At 37.0% G+C, this 26928-nt stretch overlaps 1 protein-coding gene across 1 annotated transcript in view; it reads left to right on the plus strand.

Moving 5' to 3' along the window:
• Positions 1-26928, plus strand: part of ITGA10 (integrin subunit alpha 10) — an 837220-nt gene that overhangs the window by 250971 nt on the left and 559321 nt on the right. Inside the window, exons 3-4 of the mRNA XM_044079978.1 lie at positions 5292-5395; positions 5521-5609. Of these exons, the coding sequence (XP_043935913.1) occupies positions 5292-5395; positions 5521-5609 (193 nt within the window). The remainder of the gene's footprint in view (positions 1-5291; positions 5396-5520; positions 5610-26928) is intronic.

Below are 26928 nucleotides of genomic sequence, written 5' to 3' on the forward strand. Positions count from 1 at the left end.
TGACTTCAATGTTGTCTAAAATTCTGCCAGCTTTGCTGAGATTTATTTCCACACCATATTTTCCAGGTGTTGTCTCTGTTTTTCATGAGTAGCATATTGTCTTTTGAGAACCAGGGGCAGGGTTCCTTTTTACTCTTTTGTTTCTTATGGAAGCTAGTTCATTTAAGATGTTAAGGAAAATATGGTTGAATGGGTTCATGGCTTCATCTAGTGGTAATATTTTTAGAGTGTTCCAATTATACTTCTGGAAATAGTCTATGAATATGTCTTTGTTAAAGGAGTTGAGTTTTCATACTTGTTTGAAGACTGTGTGCTTGGAGTTGTGCTTAATCTGTTTCATAGTGAAAGTGGGTTGGTGGTCACTGAAAGTGTCTGCAAGGCATCCATCAGTGTTAATTTTGGCAGAAGAGTTATTATAAAGGAGCCTAAGACTGATTTTTTTGTTACTGTGTTTCTCAATATTAGTTGGTGAGATGATTAGGTGGGAAAAGGAAAAAGATTAACGTTTAGATGGGGACATTTGGAGTTAATTAGTGAGTAGTCTATGTTAAAGGTGCCTAGTATCATGGTTTCATTATTTATCCAGCCTAGGATGCCTTCCAGAATTGGGGTGTTATTATCTGGGGGGATCTATATTGCTGTGATACAAATGTTGTTACGGTTGTTTAGTTGAAGAAATGAGATAATTATTATAGCAGTACACAAATTGGGATTTGGTTGGGGCTGTTTGTTACATTTTAAGTTATTGTTGTAAAAGATGACAGCACCTCTATCTTTTTTGTACTGTCCATCACTTACTAGATTATTATAACCTGGGGGAGAATTTCTTCATCTTTATTGTAAGGTCTTAACCAGATTTTGGTTATTATAAGTATGTCTGAGACTGTGTTGCTATGAATGCGTGAAGATCTGTATTTGTTTTGTTGATAGTGCATAGATTATGATTCATGAACTGAAGTTTGCTGTCTTGTTTAATTGAAGGAAAATGGGTCTGGGTGAGTAGAATAGGACTGATAGGTTAATACATGGCTTGGTGAGAGGGTGCAGGGTTGGGGTGGCTATCACCTCCAGTTGTAGAGTAGATATAGTAGGACTATTTTCTGTATTTGTCTTTAATATTAGGGTCACAAATGTGGGGTTGATATGCTTTATTTTTGTTATGTATTTCATGCAGGACAGGGGTGTGATAGGGTAAATACTGAGTGAGATTACATAGAAATAGCATGTTAAGTTTGAGAAATGAAGTGATAAGCTGGTGCTGTAGCTCAGTGTGGTAGAATGTGCGTATGAAGTATGGTTAGTAGGAGTATGGTGGGTGTGAGGTGGACAAGCATGTTAGTAATTTGTTTGGGTGCAGGGGATTATGGGATGATAGGAGTTAGGGATGGATATTGATAGTGAGAGTGAGGTAATTGGTATTGATCTAATTGGTGTTTACCTGTAGTATGTAGGTTCAGAACAGTATAAGTGTAAGTGTGCTGGTGGTATGTGGTAGGTTAAGGGAGTGGAGTGAGCTTGAGCATAGCAAGGGTGAACAGAACAGGTCATACATGTTTGTGATGTTGTCTTTAGGAAAAAAAGCTGCAGAAGCTTCAGCTTCCCTCCATGCTTTTAAAATATGCATGCGATATAGCTGCGCTGGTCTTCTGTTTCCAGTCTTATTTTGTAGTTTACATCATTCATTTTCACTGTTATCTCAAATGGTTCATGCTACCTTATTTTTATTTTTTCTCAGTAGAGTTGACTAACACCAATGTTTTGTGTCCTGCTTTTAACTCCCTGAGTTTGGTCCTCTTGTTAAATACCCTCTATTGTATTTCTTGTATGTGTCCTTTGCATATGTGTTTTCACTTTTGGCTTAACAATTTCCAGTTTAGCTTGTAAGTTTGAGTAGTGTACTATTCACTTTTAAATGAAGGTTTCTCTACCCACCTAGTCTTTTTAATATTGTCCAGCAAGCCTGAGTGATATTTCCGATGTAGTAACTCAAGCTTGAGACTTATGGTACCTCTCTTACAACAAACAATAGATAAGGAAACAACAAATCCCAGTTTTTACCATCATCGTCTATGACCTTGTTTAGCATAGACTTAAATTTTTTTAAAGCACTCCACTGACTCATCAATGTGAGTGTAATTATTTATTTTATTTTATTTTATTTTACATTTGTTAACTGGGAGAGTCCAACTGGATACATGTCCATTTTCAGCGGAGGCCCGAGGAGAAAAGCTCCACATGTACAAAAAAAAAAAAGAAACATATGCGACAATATATAGTCATGGCTACACTGAAGTTTAAAATTTAAAAAAATTAAAAATAAGTGACAAAAATTGTCATGGTTACATTGAACTTTAGCAGCATTGAATGTTTATAGAATGAAATATGTGCACAAATTATATAACAGCATTGAAGTGTATAGATTAAAATGTTTACACAGATTGATTTTAAGGATGACAAACGAGGGAAAAGGTGGTCAGTTAAGAAGGGAAGTTGTTAGAAATTACACGTGAAAGTGTTAAAACATAGCCTTAGAATGGCTAGGATAACAAGTCCCCATCCTTATAATTATGCCTTAATGGTTATTGAGAAGTCTATGTAGTTTGGGTAGAGAAAAGGTTTAGAACGATTATACTTGTAGGTTCAGGAAGTTATTATTATTGGGTATTTCTCCTGTGTGAGTTGTGCTTTTATTGGGTTAGTCTGGGTTTAGACATGGACATAGCCAATGCATGTGTATGTGTTTCTTTAGGGATATTTTGAATTGGTATAAGGAGGATGCAGTGGTAAAGTCTGCGGGGAGTAAGTTCCATTTTTTACCAGCAGAGTTGGAGAATAATGATTCTCTGGCTGAGTTGTTGGCTTTGGCAGATTGAACTAGCATTCTGTTGGAGGAGCGGAGGGATGCAAAGTTACTGTAGGGGGTGATAATATTTGTCAGAATGGGTGTACTGCTAGGTTGGTAGAGAATTTTATGAATAACTATGAGTCGGTTATACTGGAGTTGATTGGGTAGTAATACGTAGAAGTTGTTAACTGTTTTACTTTAAAACATTGACAAACTGGTGTGTTAGTCTGGAAATAAATGGGGTTCCTGTGTCTGTAAGTACAACCCTGAAAAAAGTAAATACTGCCTGTTTAGTTCTTGACAACACTAGCCTTTTGTAGTGGCTCTGTTTATTGGAAATATGCTTTACTAATGAGCCTACAAGACCCATAGCTATCTGCTCAAATGGAATCTCAATTAAAGGTATATTTATCTGCAGACTTCTGAATCCAAAATGTGCTACAGTCTGTTGACATTCTGAGCATGCTGCATAAAAATATGAAATGTTGCTCATTACAGTAATCCAATAAATCCAATAAATCCTTATGAAAATTCAGCCATCCTCATGTCCTCCCAAAAATATGACTATTTCCCAACTTTGCCACAAGTATCAGGTTGTAGAATTAACAGTCAGCATGCTATTTTCTCTGCCTTTATTTACACTATTTAGTATGTTATTATCTAGCTCAAAATATCTGTATAGGATGGGCCTGCCCTACTTATCTACTGACTCTATTGTGAATACATTGTCATTGGCTCAGATTAATGCACTGTCCTCCCGTTGTGCTTTCTTAAAATTGTCATTGCAAATCCACTAGTCACAGACACTTTCATCTGTACTTCCATCTATACTCTGATATGAGGTGGCAAGTGGAAGCTACAGCCTCACCTAAAAGTACAGGTATAGGTCTTCCTTCTTGTAGTTCTTCATTTGCAAGAGTCAGTTTATGGCACAGATTTTCTTCTGCTTTTAATTTTAGCAGTTCTTTAACTCTTCCCTTAGTAGCTTCTGTTTGTAAGTGTCTGCTGTTGTGAGCTTTAATTCCTAGTAGCTCTCTGTTTTAACCTTAAAGAAGTAAATCTAGGGCTCTGTTCATGTTCTCTTTTTTTCTTTTCTTGATGAGTTTATTACTGTAGAGTCTTCCCTTTGTTTTCCCACACAGACTTCATTCACTATTTTAGTGACTGGAATCTTCTGACAAGGTCCTGCATTATATACTATAAATTCTTTCCTATTAGTCTCTGTAGTGACTGATTTCACTAGCTTAATATTTTTTTGTTTGTTATGGAGGTAGTTACATATATTTTTTGTCTTTATCAGTTTCTATACAAATTTCTTTCGCTAACTTAATAACAGCACTGTGTGTTCTTATGAGTGTTGTCAAGCTGCTGTCCTTCCCTTTCTTACATGAAGCATATGATCTGGTCAGCAGTGAGTTTTACCAGGTCTTCATGCTGCCATTGACACTCTCCTGCTACCTTTAAAAATAAAAATAATAATAACAACAATAATAATAATAATAATATATTAATAACAACAAACAACAACAATAATAATAATAATATAATAACAATAACAAAACAATAACAATAAAACAACAATAATAACAAAACAACCATAATAATAACAACAAAACAACAACAATAATAATAATAACAAAACAGCAATAATAATATTATAATAATAATAACAATAATAATAATAATAATAATAACAAAACAACAACAATAATAAAACAACAATAATAATAATATAATAATAATAACAAAACAATAACAACAAAACAATAACAACAAAACAACAATAATAATTATAATAACAATAACAAAACAACAACAATAATAATAATAATAACAAAACAACATAATAATAATAATAATAATTATTATTATTATTATTATTCAGACCACAGAGTAGCCATCTGTTTTCTCATCTAACACAATTTCCATATTATCTTCAAGAAAATCTAGACCTATTACAACATCAGGTGTTAGGTTAGGACCAAAAGTTACAGAATGCAATACATTATCTAATAGTGTCAGAAGAAACACATGGCTGTAGAATGGTCACCAGATTACTCAAGACAGATCTGCATTGCTTTGTAACTTACCAAGATAGTTTAAACTAAATCTATTACTTGACCATCAAGTACTGAGGTTGTACAGTATAAGGGAAATATGGTATTCAAAATATTTTTAACAGTTGAAAAAACAAATGCAGGTACAATTTATGAAGGTTATTAGAAATTTGAATGATGTTGCATAAAGGGTACAAGCCATTATGAAAAATGGTCAAAATCTGTGTTTTATTTGGGAGTATTTATATAGAATGAACACCATTACATTTGCAGGTGACTGCACAACATAAAGAAATTGAGACAGAATGTTATCACTTAATTTGTACAAAGTTTTTTAACAAAATTTGTTCTCAATCATTATTAATCATTGTGTTTGTCCTTCTCTGTAGGATGTTAGTCAGTGCTCCATGGGAAGGGACTGTAGATAACCGAAAAGGAGATGTGTACAGATGCAGTATTGGACAAGACAGGAACTGTGCCAGGGTTCATATAGGTAAGCCACTGAAAACTAAACATTTTCACTGCTTTTTTCACACATGATGCTGAAAAGAAGAGGGCATCATCTCATTAGTATGTGTCTTTTCTTTTTTTCCTTTGCTAATTCTGGACTGCTGCCAGGAGATGCCACTCTTCAGAATATCTCAAGGGAAATCAGCAACATGAATTTTGGAATGACACTGGAAGATAATCAAGATAATGGTTTTGTGGTAAGAACTGTGTTTATTTTTAATTTTATGATATGTATTATGAACAAGTGTTCATACAGACATACGTGCATGCATGTACGTGCATGAACACACACACTCACTAACATGCACACACACATACACACACACACACACACACACACACGCACACACACACACACACACACACACACACACACACACACACACACACACACACACACACACACACACATACATACACAGTCATGCATACATAAGCTCTTAGGCACATAAACACACACACACACACACACACACACACACACACACACACTACCACTCACATATTATAAGCAGATTTTGAATCATTTATGCAGGCCCAGTTTCAATTGTAGATACTTAAACAATTACTGATACTGCTTGCAGGTTTGCAGTTGGAAGGACTGATCAGCACTTATATTCCATTACACAAATCATACTGCTGACTGATGGAATGCCATAACTGAATTGTGGCTGCCTAAATAATTATAAACACTGTTGACAATGGGCAATTAACATGCATAAAAAATTACAACAAAGAGCTAAACCTGCAAATATTTTACTGTACAATTAGCTTCTTACAAAAACTTGTCCCAATTACTATTCAATTTCCGAATTCTGATAAATTCCCTTTTATATAAAGTCTTCATCAAATAAGGGGGGTGATAACCATCATGGTAACTGTGTGTTTTCTCTGTAATCTCATCTCTGTTTTAACTATATTACCAATCTATAATATATCCAAAAATTACACTTTCTTTTCAAAAATGACCCCTTTAAAATTGAAACTTAGTCTGTCTATTGTTATTCAAATATTTTATAAATGGTCCCATGAATTCCCTACCATGCTGACAACAAATATTAAGTCATTAAAAAAATCTATAACCATTTACATATTTATTAACAACATCCTGTGTGTGTATATATATATATATATATATATATATATATATATATATATATATATATATATATATATACTCATGTTCAAATTAGCGTACATGGGGAAAGATGCCCTTTGTTGTCTCTTTTAATGGATGGTAAGCATTCTCTTCAAACATAAAATAATTATCAATCAGACAAAACATCTGTAATTCAAAGACATAATTAGTCATGAGTGTATCATAGGTTCATAAGTAGGTACTAGGCTATTGGCCCTAGGGCCTATATAAGCCTAGCCAAAAAATATACCCTGGCTTTCGCCACCCAAGAAAATTATTTTCCTGTGCCCCTGTCAAGCAGAGCCACAGAAGTGATCCCTGGGGTGAATTTCCCATTTCCCATCCAATCATCAAGATTTTTCTTGAAGAGTGCTAATGAGGAGCTCTGTTTGACATAGATAGGTAGTCTGTTCCAGAGTATGGGAAGTCTCTGGGACAGGAATCTATCCCTCCAGCATATTCTGTTTATTGTGGTGACAAGGTTTGGGTTCCTAGAGCGTGTAGCTCGGAGGGATTGGGATTTATTTAAGTGGAGCATGTCCAACAGCTCTGGGTTTGACATAGCTTTGTATGTTAGGCAGAGATCACCCCTGAGTAGGCGATATGCGATGGAGTAAAGCTGTAGTTTTTTGAGACGGTCTGCGTAGGGCAATTGTTTGAGGAAAGTAATCCTCTTTGTGAAGTATTTCTGTGGTCTTTCCAGTTGTTGTAGATGTCTTGTGAGGTACATACCAAAAGGGGAATTGTACTCTATAATGGGTCTAATGAGTGACAAGTAGAGGGGAACAATGACCTCTTTTTTTCTGGATGAGAATCCTTTTGTGATGAGATGAGCCACGTAGAAGGATTTCCTGACCACTGTGGTGATTTGGTTATCAAAGGAGAGACTACTGTACACCTGTGTCCCAAGGTCTCTTATCACATTTTTGGCATTAAGTAGACTACCAGCTATGTGGTAGTTCATGGGTACAGAGTTTTTACCAAAGGGGATGACAATACACTTTTTGGCATTGAGCTTCAGGCCATGGCTTTGACACCAGGTATCTGTCTCAGTGAGGCCCTTTTGTAGTTTGTCCACATCGTTAGGAGTTTCGATTATGGCTCCTAGTTTGCAGTCATCTGCAAACTTTGTTAGCCAAAGACCTTCTGTGTTAGCCTGCACTTCAGAGAAGTAGATACCAAACAGGAGAGGACCCAGGACTGAACCCTGTGGTACTCCACTTGTCAGTGGTCTGAAGTCGGATTTGGAATCCGCTACTTTCACAGTGTGGGTTCTGTCCGTGAGCCAGTTGGCAACTCATCTTGTGATATAGGGATTTATACCTAGTTTAGTGAGCTTATCTATAATTCCAGAGTGGGGGATGGTGTTGAAAGCCTTGGCGAGATCTAGATAAGCTGTGTGAACCATTTTACCCTCATCTATGGCTTTGGTGACTGCTTCAAAGAAGTCATTCAGGTTTAGGAGACATGATCTGCCTTTTACAAATCCAAACTGGGTAGGGTCCAGAGTTTGGAGATTACCAATGTCTTTGTTTATGAGTTCCATGATGATACATTCCATGACCTTGCAGACCAGGCTCGTCAGGCTAATGGGGCAGTAGTTCCCGGGGTCCATCGTGGCTCCCCCTTTGTGGAGTGTGATAACCGTCGCAGTGCGCCATTCAGTGGGTACAAAGCCTGAGGTGAGGCTATGATTGAACATGGTACTTAGGTAGGGTGCCAGTTCATTCTGTAGTTCATGTAGAACGCAGCCTGGGATATTGTCAGGTCCCATGGATGCTGTGTTCTTGGCTTTGGAGAGTGTTTTTTTTACCTGTGTAGTTGTGATTATAGGAACTGCGCATTCTTCCGGTATAGAGATGGGCCCTCTAGGGGGGAGAGGGGGGTAAAGTTAGCACTGACCCTATCTGCTAGGATGTTGGCAATATCAGTTGGTTCTGTATATTTAGCGCCATTGTGCTGTAACTCAGAGCAGATCTGAGTGTTCCCATTGAGATTCTTGACATAGCTATAGAATGCTTTGTGGTTGTCTTTAGAGTCAGTGGCAATTTTGTTTTTGTAACTAGCTTTGGAGGGTTTTATGAGGGATCTCAGCTTCTTACTGAGGTTGACCAGGGAGTTCCTCCAGTCATGAGATTTTACTCTTTTTTTGCAACAGTTTCTTTCTTCTGTTGTAGAGTTTGTTTATGGCAGAGGACCACCAGATTGGCTTCCTTTTTTTGGAGGATAACATCTTGGTTCTATTAGGGATAGCATGATCCATGCACTCGTGTAAGTGCTTATAAAGTGCATTTGTGTAGGATTCAGCAGTCATACCTCTATTGTCCATCTGCATGGGTGTCGTGAAGTTTGCCACTTCTGTCTTAAGAAGTGTGAAGTTGGCTTTGGAGAAGTTTTTTACGATGATTTCTCTAATTGGGGGTGGGGGTGGGATGTGGATGCCTAGGCTGATTAGCTTGTGGTCGGATCTGACCAACAAGAAATTGACCTCTGGTGTGGAACACCGGTTTCCCATGTTGGTATTGCTGCCCCTGGTGGGGGTGTAAATAAGTTGATCCAAGGCGTTGGAATTTATGAATTCTAGAAATCGTTGAGCAAAAGAGTTGGTACATGAGTAGTTTTCCCAGTTAATGGTGGGGTAGTTGAAATCAGCCATTATTAGGGTGTTGGGTTGTACCCTAATACTTTCCAGTGTATCAAGAAATGAGAAGTGGGAATCCTGGGGCATGGCGGGGGGTCTGTAGCAAGCTACAATTTGGATTGCGATCTTGCCCAATGTTAGTTGCACTTGGATAATCTCGGATGCATTATGCTGTGCAGCTAGCCTGGAAATGTGGATATCCTTAATGAATATGGACACGCCTCCGCCTTTAGTGCATCATTCTGGGTTAAGTGGCCGAAAGGTGTGGTATGAATTGTAGCCTGGTAATTCAGGGGTGCTCTCTGGAGCTTTGAACCAGGTCTCTGTCACTGCACAGATGTCAATGTTCTCCATTTTAAGAAGTGCCTCGAGTGAGTGGATTTTGAGGTTTAGACTTCTAGCATTGAGTAGCATTACCCTCAGATTTTGCTTGCTTGTACCTGTTATGGTAGTGACTTTGTCATTTGAACCTTGCCTAAAAAAGGCACTATAGGGGTGGCAAGAGCCTTAGCCAGTATCTGGAAACCTAAGGCGACAGGTGCAGGCCATCTTTGGCAAAGCATCGTGGTCTGTCGATCATGTCGTCCCAGGCAGACAAATACTGGATCCCCTTAGAATGACACCAGAAGCTTAGCCAATTGTTGAAGTCAATCATTTTGTCCTTGTACTGTGGTATCATTCTGGGTGATGGCAGGATGCTACTCAGGATTAGGGTCATACCTGCCTGGGATACAAGATCGGAGAGCTCCTCCATGTCTCTTTTCATGTAGTCCAGGGAGGTACGTCTCAGGTCATTCACACCAACATGGACAATGACAGTGTCATATTTGTACTTACTGTGGAGTGACCTGAGTGCATGTGTTATGTGGCAGATCCTGGCACCTGACAGGCAGCTGACAGTAACTTTCTCCTTGTTTAGTCTTGTGAGTGGAACATCAGTGTGCCTGACTATAGAGTCACCTATGACTAGAGTGTTGGGTACATTGTTATGCCTTATGGGCTGTGGTTGAGTGGCACACTGAGTTTGTGGGCTATGTATCATTTGGGTTGTGTTGGGGGGTGGAGTTTGCTTGCGTTTATGCTTTGGATGTCCCTGATGCTTGGGCAGGTTTTTATTGAGAGCCTCCGTGACTGTAGGTGTGTGTTTTGTGTTTCTATGTGTGTGTTTTGGTGGTGTAGGTTTTGAGGGACTATGTGATGAGTGTGGTGTGGTGTGGTGCAAGTGCTTATCTTCTCCTCTTGACTGTCTAGTCCAGTCTTGGGTGCAGAGAGCTTTGCTTCCAGTTTGGCTATATAAGTGCATCTCTCACAGGTTGTAGTGTTGGGTGGTAGGAGGAGAGGGTTGTCTGTGTACATGAGGCAATTGCTGCATTGCCCCAAGATGCCCAGATTCATCAGGTAGACAGGAGAAATCACTGGGAGCTGACCCTTAGACATGCCTGGATAGGTGCTTATTTATTAAGTACTTAAAACTGCTTTCCACTAGACAAGTGAGGAAAGTTGAGTGCTGTAGTAATTTGCAGCTTATGTAGTGCTTACAATGAGTTCTGAACAAGTGCTGAGTTCAAAGAAACAGATTTGAGTGCTGAAAATAGAGAACTGGCTAGTTATAAGAAACAAAACAAAACTAGAAGGCTTCCCTGCAACACAAAAGGGCTTGGGGCTCAGAAGCCTACAAACAGTCTAGACCACTTAACAGGAAAGGCAGGAAACAAGCTTAAAATGTTTTTTTTTGTTCTCTTTCCCAGATGCTCTCTTTGTACACAGTACGAGTGCCTGAAATCAGAATATGATCTCACTGCACTCAGTTGAGTGAGCAAATGAGATGGGCCCAGAAGGAGTATCCAAACACAAATGTACAAGAGGGGCGGGCAGTTTCCAAGCCACTAAGATTAACACCAAAACAGAAACAGTGAGGGTGGGTGGGAAAACTAACTGAAGAACAGTCAAAACTTCTAATTCAGTTAATATTCATGCAACACAATTAAATCAATTTAAATACTGTATTATTTGAAAAAAGTGCAAATAAAAGGTACTTAAATTCTCTTATACGTCCAATTGACTACAGCTAGAGCTTAGCCGGCCAAAGCTGAGGTTTTTAAGCAGAAAATATTTCAAACTGTACCACTTAAATAAGCATTGACAGGAAATCAAAGAATGTGGCTACCCGCACACCTACAATTACTAACAGACAATAAAATTCAAGCAAGCACTAACTGAAGAACAGAGTCAAAACTTCCAATTCAGTTAATATTCATGCAACACAATTAAATCAATTTAAATACTGTATTATTTGAAAAAAGTGCAGCTAAAAGGTGCTTAAATTCTCTTATACGTCCAGTTGAATACAGCTAGATCTTAGCCGGCCAAAGCTGAGGTTTTAATGGATAGCCTCTGCCCCATACCCATGCTTAAAAGTGTTATATAACTTATCCACATCTAAAGAAATCCAATACATCTCATCTATCCATACCAAATCACTAATAACATTCAAAACACCATAAGTTTCTCTAACAGAAGATGGTATTTTTTCATATAATTATATAAGAAATAAATAAATAAAATTATGTAAAAATATATGTAAATTACTTAAATAGCTCCCCAATATGACATGATCAGTCTTCCAGTGAACAGTTAATATCTTTATGTACTTTAGGAAGACAATAAAAGGTGCCTATTCTTGGGTGCTTAACTACTAACCCTTGCATAAATCATTTTCAACAAAACAACCTAATCTAACCCTTGCATAAATAATTTTCAACAAAACAACCTAATCTAACACCCTTATATAATAAATCTAAAACATTTTATAGCATTATCATAAATATATTTATCAATAATCTTCAATAATCTAATTTTTTTATCTATCAAATGCTTGCAATGCATATCCAGATGCTGTTTATAATTTAAAACAATATTCTTACCCTTATTGGATGGTTTGAAAATCGAATGTTTCTTCTGACTTACTTCAAATCAAAGCATTCTGTCCTAGACATATTGTATTTAATCTTATCTCTACATTTATTAAAACCCTAAAACAACTTTTCAATAGCATAACCTATCATAGCAGAAATTGTTTCAATCTCCTAAATATAGGAGGGATAAAATCACTTTACTATGAACATTTGATTTGAATATTTGATAAATCCAATTTATAATAAGCATTATAACTATCATTATCAGAAACATATGAATAAAAACTTTTATCTAAACTATCACAGTTATTAAAATCATCCTCAAAATTATCAAACATCAAAAATTAATTTATTGTAGTCATATTTTCACATACATTCGTATCAACAAAGTGACACATTAAGTGCACCTTTCTCATAAATCTAAATAATTCAATCTTCATCTTATAAAGTTGGAGGATTACTATTGGAACAAATTTTAAACCACAAGTACATTCAGTAGCATCTCTGTAGGTTCTACAACAGATAAATTAATAACAGAGATGTGATTCATCAGTCTCAAAAAAATTATAAAACCCATATGCACAGTTCAATGAAGGCAATAAATACATACAGTCACTTACTGTCCCAAAGGTTACTCTTGTGCCCACTATATTTCTTTGTTGTCCATTGGGAAGCTGCTGCTGGCATCCAAAATTTCAATAATTCGTATCAGAATTTGCACTTTTTCTTCCTCTCTTTCTTGACTGTTCCCATTTAGTAAGAAAACTATTTTGTTGTTCTCTCATCAGTTCTCTCCCTTTTTAATGTCTCCAAATCTTTTGAGGTTCTAATACCATGATGGGAATGGACCTCATCCCTAAGTCAAAGTATGATTAAAGTTCATGAAATTAGTATTGTTTCAAACTTTGATGTCAGCCAAGAGTGCCCTTTGCAGCAACCACAATGTACCCACTAATGACTCCTGCAATTTGCATGGAGTTGCACGTACTAGTAACACATCTAAATATGATTGTAGAGTCTTTTTCATAAGACCCATTGCTCCTTGTTTTTCTTCCACATTGCTGTCATTTCTGTCTGCAAATTCTGATATTTATGACTTTGTGTCTCTCTGTACACAAGACACCATAGTCACTGGGTATTTCAATGATCAATTTTGTCTTCTTTTCATGGACCACTATATCTTATTTCTCACATCTGTCTTTTGAACTGTTGTTAATGGGTGATCCCATGTGATGTAAACATAATCATTTTCTGTGATACGTTGTGGCTCGTGCTTCCGGTGTTTTTCAGCTACTTCAGTATTATAATGTTTGCACAATCCCCAGTGCAATGGTTTTGCCATATTATTATGCCTTTCAGTATACAGTCTTTCTGCCATTAGTATGCCACAACCAGCAACAAGGTGTACAACTGTTTCCAGTTTGGTTTTACAAAACCTGCATTTGTCTGTTTCTCCCACATGTTTTATGGACTTTTTAAATTCTAAAAAATGATATGGGTTTCCTGGGTCATATCTTGCAAAGCAGTGATATTGAATTTTGCCCGTGGTGATTTGAATATTGAGAAGTTCAAGTGCATTGTCCTGTTTGACCAGCCTTGAGGTATATTTATTCTTGATGTAAATCGACACACTTTCACCTTTAGTCCCTGTCTGTGTAGTAGCTGGACTAAATGTGTGGAAGGTATGATAACTTTGACTGTTGATGTGCTCTTTGCAGCTTTAAACCATATCTCAGTGACTGCACAAACATCATCATTTCTTGGGTGAAGAGAGATACTAGGGAGCAGAATTTATTTGTTTAGAGTCCAACCATTAAGCAGTAACACCTTTAGATTTTCTTGGTTTTGATATGGTGTTGGAAGTTCTTTAAGTTTGGCATTGCCTAAAAAAGGCACTATGGGGGAGGACAATGTTTTAGTTAATATTCAAAAGCCTTGTTGGGAGAAGTGCAGACCTTCCCTTGGCAAAGCATTGTGGTCTGTTCACCATCTCCTTCCATGATGACAAATATTGTACCCATTTAGAATGCATCAAAAACTAAGCAAATTATTAAAGTCAGTCATCTTTTGTTCATATTGTTGCATCATCCTTGGAGAAGGTAAAATTCTTCTCAGTGCTAGGCTCATACTAGCCTGGTACACATATTCCGAGAGCTCCATGAAATCTCTCTTCATACAGTCTAGAGAGGTGCATCTCAGGTCATTTACACCTGCATGGACTATGACTGAGTCATACTGCTACTTGTGATCGAATGACATGAGTGGGTGCGTAATGTGGCAAATCCTGGTCACTGCTAGCAACTGACCGTGACTTTCTTATACTCAGTCTGGTGAGAAGGACATCAGTGTGTCTCACAATGGAGTCTCAGATTACTAGAATGTTAGATTTTGTGGTGGCTTGCCTTATAGGCTTAGAAGTAAAGGCTCCATGAGATATGGTTGTGTGTTTTGATGTGAGTGTTGTTTTGAAAGAGTGCATTCAGGGTTGCTGAAGGTGTTTGTTATGTGTACTTCATAGAGGAGGTCTATGGGGTTTAGGATGGTTAAATTTATGTGCCTCAGCATATGTGGGTCTATGTGTCTGCATTGAATTGCGTGTGATGGGTGCAGCATGTGTACTACTGACAACTTTATTAACATTAGGAGGGTTTTTATGTGAGAGATTCACCTCCAGTGACATTGTGTAAATACATCTCTCACATACTATATCAGTTTGTTTGAGAATTGTGTGGTTGTCAGTAAACATGAGGCAATTTCTACATTGCCTAAGGATGCACATATCCACCAAGCTGGTAGTGGAGATAGTGGGTAGTTCATATCCATGACAATAGACACTTTCCTGATTAGACAGTCAGAGTGAGAATATAAAGCAATGTCAGGAGTATCCGGTTTGCAACTCTGGGGGCAGTGCTTGTCACTGCAAACTAGTTGTCCTGTGTGTAACTAGGTATTGGTGAAATTTCAATGGTGCTTTTACAGGAAAAATATCAACTCAAGTATTCTGTGACTATATAGGGTACTGACAAAAACTTTAGGGGAAACTAATAAGTAGAGCCTGAGGATCTATGGTATTTTGGCAGATGTTCTGAAGGTAAAAGGCAATCAAGCAGTATTTACTGAAAATAAGGAATTAGCTTGTCAAGACTGATGAAAGAAGGGAAATCACCTGAATGGCTACTGTGTGACTACTACTAGCGTTGGTCTCACCACAATTTCACTCTGCTGAGATACAATGCTCCTTTGCTTCTTCTTTCACCAGAAGCAAAACAGTAGCCTCAATCTCAAGAAGAGAAGGAGGCTACAACCTGTTTGATGAGCCACAGTCTTGTCCCTGATGATGTAAGGGTCTGTAGACTTGTTCATACGTTCATAGGTAGGTACTAGGCTATCGGCCCAAGGGCCTACGTAAGCCTAGCCAAAAAGGTTCCCTGGATTACGCCACCCAAGAAAGTTATTTTCCTGTGCCACAGTCAAGCAGAGACACAGAAGTGATGCCCAGGGTGTATTTCCTATTTCCCATCCACTCATCAAGATTTTTCTTGAAGAGTGCTAATGAAGAACTTTGCTTGACATAGATGGGTAGCTTCTGGGACAGGAATCTATCCCTCCAGCATGTTCTGTTTATTCTGGTGACAAGTTTAGGTCCCTAGAGCATGTAAGTGTAACATGTCCAACAGCGCTGGGTTTGACATAGCTTTATATGTTAGGCAGAGATCACCTCGGAGTAGGTGATATGCTACGGAATAAAGCTGGAGATTTTTGAGATGGTCAGTGTATGGCATTTGTTTGCGGCCAGTAATCCTCTTTGTGAGGTACTTCTGTCTGTGGCCATTCCAGCTGCTGCAGATGTCTTGTGAGGTACATTCCAAAAGGGGCATTGTACTCTATAATGGGTCTAATGAGTGTCGAGTAGAGGGGAACAATGACCTCTTTTTCCTGGATGAGAACCATTTTATAATGAGGTGTGCCATATAGAAGGACTTCCTGACTACTGTGGCGATGTGACTATCAAAGGAGAGACTACTGTCCACCTGGGTCCCAAGGTCAATTATCAAACATTCGGTGTTAAGTAGATTGCTGCCTATGTGGTAGTTCATAGGTACAGAGTTTTTACCAAAGGGGATGACACTGCACTTTTTGGCATTGAGCTTGAGGCCATGGCTCTGACACCAGGCATCTATCTCAGTGAGGCCCTTCTGTAGGATGTACACATCATTTGGGGACTTGACTATGGCTCCTAGTTTGCAGTCATCTGTGAAATTCATTAGCCAGAGGCCTTCTGTGTTAGCCTGTACTTCAGAGAAGTAGATACCAAACAGGAGAGGTCCGAGGACTGAACCCTGTGGTACTCCACCTGTCACTGGTTTGAGGTCAGATTTGGAGAATGCAACTTTTACAGTGTGGGTTCTGTCAGTGATCCAGTTGGCAACCCATCTTGTGATGTAGGGATTTATACCTAGTTTAGTGAGTTTAGCTATAATCCCAGAAGGGGGGATGGTGTCAAAAGCCTTGGCGAGGTCAAGATAGGCTGTGTGAACCACCTTATCCTCATCTACGGCTTTGGTGACTGCTTCAAAGAAGTCGATCAGGTTCAGGAGGCATGATCTGCCTTTCACAAACCCGAACTGGGTGAGATCCAGAGTTTGGAGGTTACCAATGTCTTTGTTTATGAGTTCCATGGTGATAATTTCCATGGCCTTGCAGACAAGGCTTGTCAGTCTAATAGTTCGATAGTTCCTGTGATCAGTGGTGGCTCCCCCTTTGTGGAGTGAGATAACTGTTGCTGTGCACCATTCAGTGGGCACAAAGCCTGATGCAAGGCTATTATTGAACATGGTGCTTAAGTGGGGAGCCAGTTTATTCTGAAGTTCATGTAAAACGCAGCCTGGCATGTTGTCCAGTCCCATGGATGCTGCGTTTCTGGCTTTAGAGAGTGCAGCTTTTACCTGCGTAGTTGTGATTACAGGGACTCTGCATTATTCCTGTATAGATATGGGCCCTTTAGGGCGTGAGGGGGGGTAAAGTTAGCACTGAACCTATCTGCCAGGATGTTGGCAATATCAGTTGGTTCTGTAATTTTCATGCCATTGTGCTGTAACTCAGAGCAGATCTGGGTGTTGCCATCAAGATTCTTGACATAGCTATAGAATGCTTTGTGGTTGTCCTTAGAATTAGTGGCAATTTTGTTTTTGTAGCTAGCTTTGGAGGATCTTATAAGGGATCTCAGCTTCTTACTGAGGCTGACCAGGGAGCTCCTCCACTCATGGGATTTTACTCTCTTTTGCAACAGTTTCTTCCTTCTGTTGTACAGTTTGTTTATGGCAGGGGTCCACCAGATTGGCTTCCTTTTTTTGGAGGATAGCATCTTGGTTCTGTTTGGGATAGCACGATCCATGCATTCATGTAAGTGCTTATATAGTGCATTTGTGTAGGATTCAGCAGTTGTAACTGTATTGTCCATCTGCATGGGTGTCATGAAGTTCACCACTTCTGCCTTAAGAAGCAAGAGGTTGGCTTTGGAGACATTTTTTACCATGGTTTCTTTAATGGGGCAGGATGTGGATATCAAGGGTGATTAGCTTATGGTCAGATTGGACCAACGAGGACTTCAGTTGTGGAACACCAGTCACTCATGTTGGTAATGGCTAGGTCTAGGATATTGTTGCCCCTGGTGGGGGGTGTGGATAAGTTGATCCAGGACATTGGAGTTTATGAATTCCAGAAAGGATTGAGTTAAGAAGTTGGTACACAAGTAGTTTTCCCAGTTAATGGTGGGGTAGTTGAAGTCGCCCATTATTAGGGTGTTTGGTTGAACCCTAATAATTTCTAGTACATCAAGAAAAGAGGAGTGGGAATCCTGGGGCATGGTGGGGGATCTGTAGCAAACTACAATTTGGATTGAAGTTTTGCCCAGAGTTAGTTGCACTTGGATAACCTTGGATGCATTATGCTGAGCAACTAGTTGAAGGTGTGGATATCCTTAATGAATATGGACACACCTCCGCCTTTGGTGTTTTGGTCCAGGTTACATGGCTGAAAAGTGTGGTATGAGTTATAGTCTGGTAGTGCAGGGGTGCTCTCTGGAGCCTTGAACCAGGTCTCAGTCACTGCACAGATATCAATGTTCTCCATTTTAAGGAGTGCCTTGAGTGAGTTCATTTTGAGATTTAGACTTCTAGCATTGAGTAGCATTACCCTCAGTTTTTGCTTGCCTGTTCCTGTTATGGTGGTGAATTTGTCATTTGAACCTTACCTAAAAAAGGCACTATAGGGGCGGAAATTGCCTTAGCCAGTATCTGGAATCCCAGGGGTGACAGGTGCAGGCCATCTGTGGAAAAGCATCGTGGTCTGTCGACCATGTCATCCCAAGCAGACAGATACTGGATCCCCTTAGAATGACACTGAAAGCTTAGCCAATTGCTGAAGTCAATCATTTTGTCCTTGTACTGCAGTATAATTCTGGGCGATGGCAGAATGCTAATCAGGGCTAGGGTCATACCTGCCTGGGCTACAAGATTGGAGAGCTCTTCCATGTCTCTTTTCATGTACTCCAGGGAAGTACGTCTCAGGTCATTCACACCAACATAGACAATGACAGAGTCATATTTGTACTTGTTGTGGAATGACCTGAGTGCGTGGGTTATGTGGCAGATCCTGGCACCCAACAGGCAGCTGACAGTAACCTTCTTCTTGTTTAGCCTGGTGAGTGGGACATCAGTTTGCCTGACTATAGAGTCACCTGTGACTAGTGTGTTGGGTATGTTGTTTTGCCTTATTGGCTGTGGTTGAGTGGCACACTGGGTCTGTGGGCTATGTGTCATTTGGGTTGTGTTGGGAGATGGAAGTTGCTTGCGTTTCTGCTTTGGAGGTCTCTGTTGTTTAGACAGATTATTATTGAGAGCCTTCGCAAATGTTTTTGTGTTACTATGTGTGGATTTTGGTGGTGTAGATTTACTGAGAATATGTGATGAGTGTGGTGTGGTGCAAATGTTTACTTTCTCCTCTTGACTGTCAAGTTCAGTCTTGGTTGGAGAGAGCTTTACCTCCAGTTTGGCTAGATAAGTACATCTCTCACAGGTTTTAGTGTTGGGTGGTAGGAGGAGAGGGTTGTCTGTGTACATGAGGCAATTTCTACTTTGCCTCAAGATGCCCAGATTCATCAGATAGACAGGAGAGAACAATGGGAGCTGACCCTTGGACATGCCTGAATAAATAACTATTTTCCTCTAGATAAGTGAGGAAAGTGAGTACAAGAGCTGTTTTCCTCTAAGCAAGTGAGAAAAGTAAATACAAAAACTGTTTTCCTCTAGGTAATGAGGAAGGTTGAGTGCATAAGTAATTAGTAGCTTATTTAGTGCTTACACGTTCTGAACAACTGCTGAGCACGAATAAGCAAATTTAAGTGCTAAAACTAAGAATCTTTATTTGCACTAGATGAGATACAGGACAAAAACAAGTGGAAAAGCAGGCTTTCAAATCAGAAAGTTGAGAGAGATGGAAAAGATTGCCCAAACGGCCAGTAACTACAATTTCTGGGCCAGAACCACTCCTTATGTGATATACAGGTTACCTAGTGCTTACTACTCCCACTGATAAGCTAGAAGGCTTCCCTCCAACACAGAAAGGCTTGGGGGGCTCAGAAACTTACATACAGTCCTGGATACAGCAAATCTGTATCTGGAACACTAGTTACAGGAAATGTAGGAAAGAGGCTTACAATTTTTTTTTTTGTTACAGAAAAGTAGCTAAAACAGCAGTAAAAACAATTTACATGCAGTGCAAGCTAGCACACTTAAGTATGTAGCAATATTACACCAAACACAGTTTAAAAATGCAATTAAATTAAAAAGGACTAAAAGCAAGTGCAGAAAGAGTTTATTAGGCAGAATGTGGTAAAGAGATGGGACTGGGGGAGTGTCCCTGATCAAATCTACAGTGGGGCGGGCAACTGCAAAAGCCACCAAATTTAAACTACTAACCAGAAATAGGAAGAGTGGGTGGAAAAAACAATTTCAGCAGAGATCTAAGCAACAATTAACAGTACAAACTCTAAAACCAAAAAAATATACTCAGCTCTGTATATTTGCAGATAGATTGAGAAGCAGTCTCCCAGAACACAGGTTCCAGCAATGAAATGCAGGTTGTTACTAACAGGTCTAATTTTATGCAAGTGATCCATGAGTTAGATAACACACAAGCTGTTGTTGTAGCCTTTTCCTGGTAGATGCCTTGAATAGCAAACTAGGCCAATTAGGAAGGTCACACACAGATACTCACTTCCCAACCAGAAAAGTCATGAATCTATGCACTCTACTCCTTCCCTCACCACGAGCAAAATATAAGCTCAAATTCCAAATTGGTTGACTGGATTAGTCCCATTAGGTGAGTGGCCTCTTTTCAGGGGGAGACCCAAGGCAATATTTATACTACTAGAGGAAATTTGGCCAGAGCATATGGGAACTTCCCCTACTCATTGTTGCGAGTGGAACCAATTTTGCAGGAACTCTTCTGTTTCTGTTCCAGGCACACAGGCATACTGCAAAAATAGGGAGGCAGATGGAGAGAAAAGGAAATAATGGAATGGTGAGAGAAATTGAGGAAAATGCAAATATCTAGACCAGAGAATGCATATAGGATTCTGAAGAAATGTTTCAAAGAAATCTGTACAATCGAGTTGAGTCAGCAAATGATGAATGTGAAAGTACAACCCTCTAGCCGGGAGGGTTGCAGGATGATTTTCTTAAAGGAATGGTGATGCAGAATGAGCCAGAAAATGAAGGAGATGTTTCCTGGGGGGAACATTATGGAGAAAATGCAAAAGAAAAATGCAGAGACAATCCTAAAGAATAGTGTTGTGATGGAAGAGAAAACTTATACAGAGAAAGCAAAAGAAAGCAAGAGGGGAGTAGCAGAAAAGAAGACAGAATAAAATGAAAAATGGAAGTACGTAGTAAGGATTCAAAGTAAAGAAGACAAAGAAATGGACGGGTATGAAGGGTGAGACAATTTAATAGCTCCTTCAGGTGTAAAAGCACATGAGGTAAAAGCATTTATTCTTATTAACAAAGAGGCATTTTGTGACATTATATATGAGACTGTTTTTTAAATTGAAAAATTTATTGGAGAATATGAAAAAGAAAGACTGTAACCTATGAAATTTTTATGTCATAAAAGCATTTAACAGAGAACAAAGAATCTATGTACAATTTCGAACAGAGGTGGAAAGAGAGACTTTGAAAGGACTTTATATAAAGAAGTATTGGACATTGCAAATGTTTATGATAAAAAGGTTTTATAGGCTAGAAGACGGGAGTGTAATATTGTGCTATAAATAGAAAGAGGAAAAATAACTATCATATAACAAGCATGATTAATGTGGAGAGGAATAGAGGTGTTGTGAAATACTGAGGACAACCCAAAACATGTTTTTTGTGGAAAAGAAGCACATTTGATAAGTAACTGTGATAAAAAATGTTATATTTGTGGATAAATGTGACATGTTGCAAAGAAATGTGATTTGAAATTATATAAATGTAACAAAATTGGGCATTCATGGATGAATTGCAATAGTGAAAATAAGAGTAAGGAAGAAAGAAAGAAAATAAAATGAACAAAGAGAAGACATTTTAGAAGTGCTAGAAATAGAAAAAGATTTAGATGAGAAAAAATAAAAAAGAGGGCACAGAAGACGGTTCAGAAACTAATGATAAAGTATACATAACTTGGGATGTAGTAAAAGAAAAAAAAGAACTCCAATGTAAAAAGGCAAAAGACAGAAAAAAAGAAAATTTGAAAGGATAAGTACAAAAGAAAAAAAGGAATGAATGAAAAAGAGTATTTACAGCTAACAACTAGGGGATGGTATAACAGTTATGGTATTTGACTCACAGATGCATGATACAATGCTTGAGTCCCACCTTTGGGAGGGAAATTGGTAATTAAAATGGACTATTAAGAAAGCTAGTACAGTAGTTAGCTACAAACTTATGTAACCATGAATCTAAGGAAAATTAAAATTTTAGAGTACTTTCTGCAAATGTGAATAGCATTAAGACTATAGTAGAAGAATAGGCACTTTGGATGGTGAGAGGGTGTAATACATATGATGTAGATGTAATTATATTAGAAGACACAAGCCTTTTATCAAACGAAGAAAGATTACAAAAAGAAAAACTATGAGAAGGAAAGATAAGCTGGAATAGTTGTATTCTGTAGAAATATAGTAAAGATATCATATGTAACTTTAGCAAAATTTAAAATGGAAAGAACAAGTATATAGAATTATAACATTATATGCTTATACAAATTGTAAAGAAAGGAAAAGTTTATTTCATCAGATTTTAGACTCTGTAGTGATAAATATGAATATTATAATAATAGGAGACTTTACTTATGATTTAGGAGGCAAGTGTAAATAGAAAGAAACAAAATTATGCAAGAAAAATTTTAGAAGTTATATGATGTGGCAATTTAAAACTTTGGGACAAAAATTCATGGACTTATAAAAGGGGTATTTATAGAACTGAAATAGATTATTTTATACTATCAAAATGTTTAGTTATAGGAGGAAGGGAGGTAGTTGAAACAGGATTTTCCAATCATCTTACAATAATGGTTAAAGGAAAACAATATATAAAATAAGCAAAAGAATACAAAGGATAAATGAGAAAACATGGAATGAAGAAGGAAAGACATTAGTAATACAGTTATGGAAATATCATATTACTGAAAGAACATTTTACAAAAATTATTCTAAATTGTGGATAGTATTTAAGGAAAAATATAAAACATGTTTTTTACAGTGGCAATATGATGTCAGAAAAATAGCGAAAGAAAAATATAAAAGAACATAATGCATTGTAAGATTTACAACATAATGATAGAAAGTACTTTGACAAAGAAAAAAGAATTATATGAAAGAAATCAAGAAAAAATACAAGAATTGTTATATAAGCAAAGATATTTCTTACAAGGAAAAATAGAAGCACTGAGTTACTTAAGCAGATTAGTAAAGGAAGATGATAGTGTAATGAGAGAAATAAAAATGCAAAAATAGAAGTAGAAAGAACTCATGACAATATTATGACTAGTGTAGTACAATATGTACAGGACATGTTTAAAGAAAAAAGAAGGCAGTGAAAAAACATGGAAAGTCAAATATTTATCAGAAAAAGAGAATAAAGAGTTAGAAAAGGAGATTTCTGTAAATAAGCTATATAAGGTATTAGGACAAATAAATATATATTTGACTGCATTACTAAGTAGAATAGGGTATGAAATGTATGAAAATTTAAAGGACTGGCAAAAAATATTTTTAAAGATTTTGAATTAATGGTTAAATGAAGGTTTTATGTATAAATAATTATGTAGTGGAATACTTAAATTCATATGAAAGAAAAAAATAGAAGAAAATTAAAAAACTGGAGATTGATAGTACTGAATAATAATGATTATAAGATCTTTATGAAAATAACACAAAAGAGATTTGAAACAAAAATGGAAAATATTATGGACGATAGTATATATATAGCATAAAGGGGAAGGTCTGTTAAGAATTATTAATGACAGAGAAATTGCGGATGATATGAATAGAAAAGAAGAAGTGAAAATCAATATAGGAGACCTTAATAAGCATTTGATACAACTGGACTTGAAATCTTATTGGTATTAATGAAATAATATAATATAAGTGAGAAAGTCAGAAAATTATGAATGTCATTGTATAGTAATAATAAAGTAAAATATTTGTAAATGGCTGGTTAAGCCAAGAGGTATACATAAACAGTAGTATAAGACAGGGATGTCCAATGAGTTGTATACTCTTTGCATTAGTTATGAATGTATGTATGTGAAAAAATTGCAAAATGAAAGAGGTGGGGTATATAACACCTGAAGGGTTAAGAATTCCAGTTCTGTCAGCATATGCAGATGACATTATAATAATTGTAAAAAACAACGTTTGGATAAAAGAAGTAATAATTTGTACAAATTAGTGTCTAGAGGTGATAGGGATGGCTTTAAATAAAGAGAAAAGTAAATGCTTATCTTATATAGTAAAGATGGAGGGGTATATATATTGCAATGAATTACATTTATATGTTAGGTATAAAATTTGGGAATAAAGATGTAAGTAGAATTCAATGGGAAAAAGAAAAACAATAGAAGAAATAAAAAAAAAACTGGTCTTTTCTGGAAAACATATAAATTATCATTCAGAAAAAAAACTTAGTTGATAAATTCAGTACTGATGGGAAAATAGAATACTTAGCAAGTGTATTTATGTTGCTAACAGTATTTTTTCTTTTATATGGGGCTGTAGATTAAACCCTGTAAAAAGAGGAGTTTTGTACATAAATAAAGAGGAAGGAGATTTAGGGTTAATAAACCCGCTGACATATGCTGCTTCATTTCATTTGTACAAAGTGATAACGTGTTAAAGTGGATAAATGAAAAACATGAGAGATTAGTAGTAAAACTGTATAAATATAAATATGATAAATTTGGGAAATGGTAAAATAGAGTAAAAGAGAAAAAGAATATATAAATGAAAAAATAAAATCCATCCATAAATGTCCAGTTGTGTTACATTTATAGCATTTCAATTCACATTTTTTTGCATCATGTCCCACTCCCCACAAATAAAGAGAAAAAGAGTATGTAAATGTTTTTCTTGTTCTTCTTTTGGCTTCTTCTGGTTAGAAGTTGCCACAGTGGAACTCCAGTCTGCTAATGATTGGCAGTAGATTTTTATGGTGCCAAGGTGCCAGCTCGACGCCCAACCTTCAACGAAGGCATGCCCATTCTACACATGTCTTTCGAATGCCACTCGACCACAGGGAGGACTCCACACAGAAGGCGCCCCAGAGAATCGAGTGGGAGAACCTTTTGCTGTGAGGTGACAACGCTACCACTGCACCACTGCGGTATGTAAATGAAGAAATAAAATGTTACCAAGAAAAATATTTTTGTGGAAAATAAAAAATTGATGTTATAGAAAAAGATTGAAAAGTATGGTATAAGAATGCAATGATAAAATATTACTATGTAAAACCATGGGAAAATCTAGCAGATGAAAAAGGTAATGCAATGAAAATAAGAAGCAAATGATGTAATCAGAAATGAAAATGTCATTTTTTTTTTTTTGGAGACTGGTTAAAGGAAATATGCCGTATAAAAAGAAAAGTGTTAGAATATGTTTACATTGTCAACAAGAAGGAACTACTGAACCTGTGTTTCTGAAATGCAAAAGAGTAATAAATGTTATGGGGAAAAGCATGTAAAGAAGATTTTTTTCAAAGATATAAAATAAGTGGATATAAATAAACATGGGTATTATAAGAATGGAAATAAAGAATATGTTAAAAGAATAGATATAAAGTTATTTTATGTCATACATATTATATGGAGTTAAAAAATAAATTAAATTATGTTTAATGGTAAATGGATTTTAGCAACAATATTAAGTAAAGTTATATGGTGGTTATAGAAAAAGCAGTGGGAGTCTAATACGGATGAAAATATACTATGATTGTAAAGGGAATTATGAATATGTGCAAATATATTTTTATGCATATATATTTGTACATTTGTAAATATTTGTAAATATGTGAATATGTTGTAAATAGGAGTTACTTTTGTATATATGTAAAGGAGCCCTACTCTTTTCAATAGGCGCCATGGGATCATGGGTCTACTTCGACATGGTGAAAGCACACTTCTATGAAACTTAAACTTAAATAAGTGAGCTGAGTTCTGCGAAAGTGCATTTCAATGAAAACGCACTTTTGTGAAACTCAGTATACCAAGTAGTTGTCATAGATCACAGCACAGTGAGGATAATGGAATATTCCCTTTTCCCCTCGGTAGTGCAGTCTTGGAGTTAGTATGTCTAAGTAGTGGGTGATGTGGGGGGTGCAGCCCCCCACATGGTGGGGTGCAGGGGCATGCCCTCCTGCATAAATACATTTGTGTTATTTTTTTATGTGTGTCTTTTTTGTTTGTGTTCGGTGTACTGAGTTTCACAAAAGTGCTTTTTTGTTGAAATACACCTTCGGGGAACTCAGCTCACTTATTTAAGTTTTATAGAAGTGTGCTTTCGATGGGTTGAAGTAGACCTAGGATCATTTATATCCATCTGAGCTACTACCAACTATAGAAGAAGAACCTCAGTTTAATGTTTCATCTGAAGGACAACACACTCAGGAGTACAGCACCCCTCCATGCTGCACTGTGGTGTCATTAATCTATTTTCATGGTGTGGGAATAGAACCCATAACCATGTGCTCATTGAGTGTGCCACCACTATATATCAATTACTGATGTGAAGTAAGAAAAAAGTTTGCAAAGTTATGCACTGAGAATGAACATAGACCTTTAATTGCTAAATGCATGACATCTTCTTCCTCCTATGTCTCATATCCCATGGATCTCTACACATCTATTGCCATACTCACTGTTAATATTATTATAACAAAATCAGGATGTAATAAAGCATTCTATACTGGTTGCATTAAATATGTAAAGGCTAAGTACTACATTTATGAAAATTAAAAAATGTAATTGTGTATTCCACATGTAACTGATTATAGTATATTTATAGTAACTATTGCAATGCAAATAATTAACTGTGCAATTTTATATTATTAAAATACAATATTAGAAGAGTTGTCCTAATGTATTTTCTCTGTATAATATTGGATCGATTGCTCACATAGCTAGATGACCAGAATTACCTTTTAACATTTACATTTTTTAATTTGTTACTACAAAAATAAGAAGGAGAACAAATTTCTAGAGTAAATGTATGTATGTCATTATAAATG

The sequence above is a fragment of the Protopterus annectens genome, chromosome 8.part0, assembly GCF_019279795.1.
Source record: "Protopterus annectens isolate FY-2018-M chromosome 8.part0, PAN1.0, whole genome shotgun sequence".
Lineage (NCBI taxonomy): Eukaryota > Metazoa > Chordata > Ceratodontiformes > Protopteridae > Protopterus > Protopterus annectens.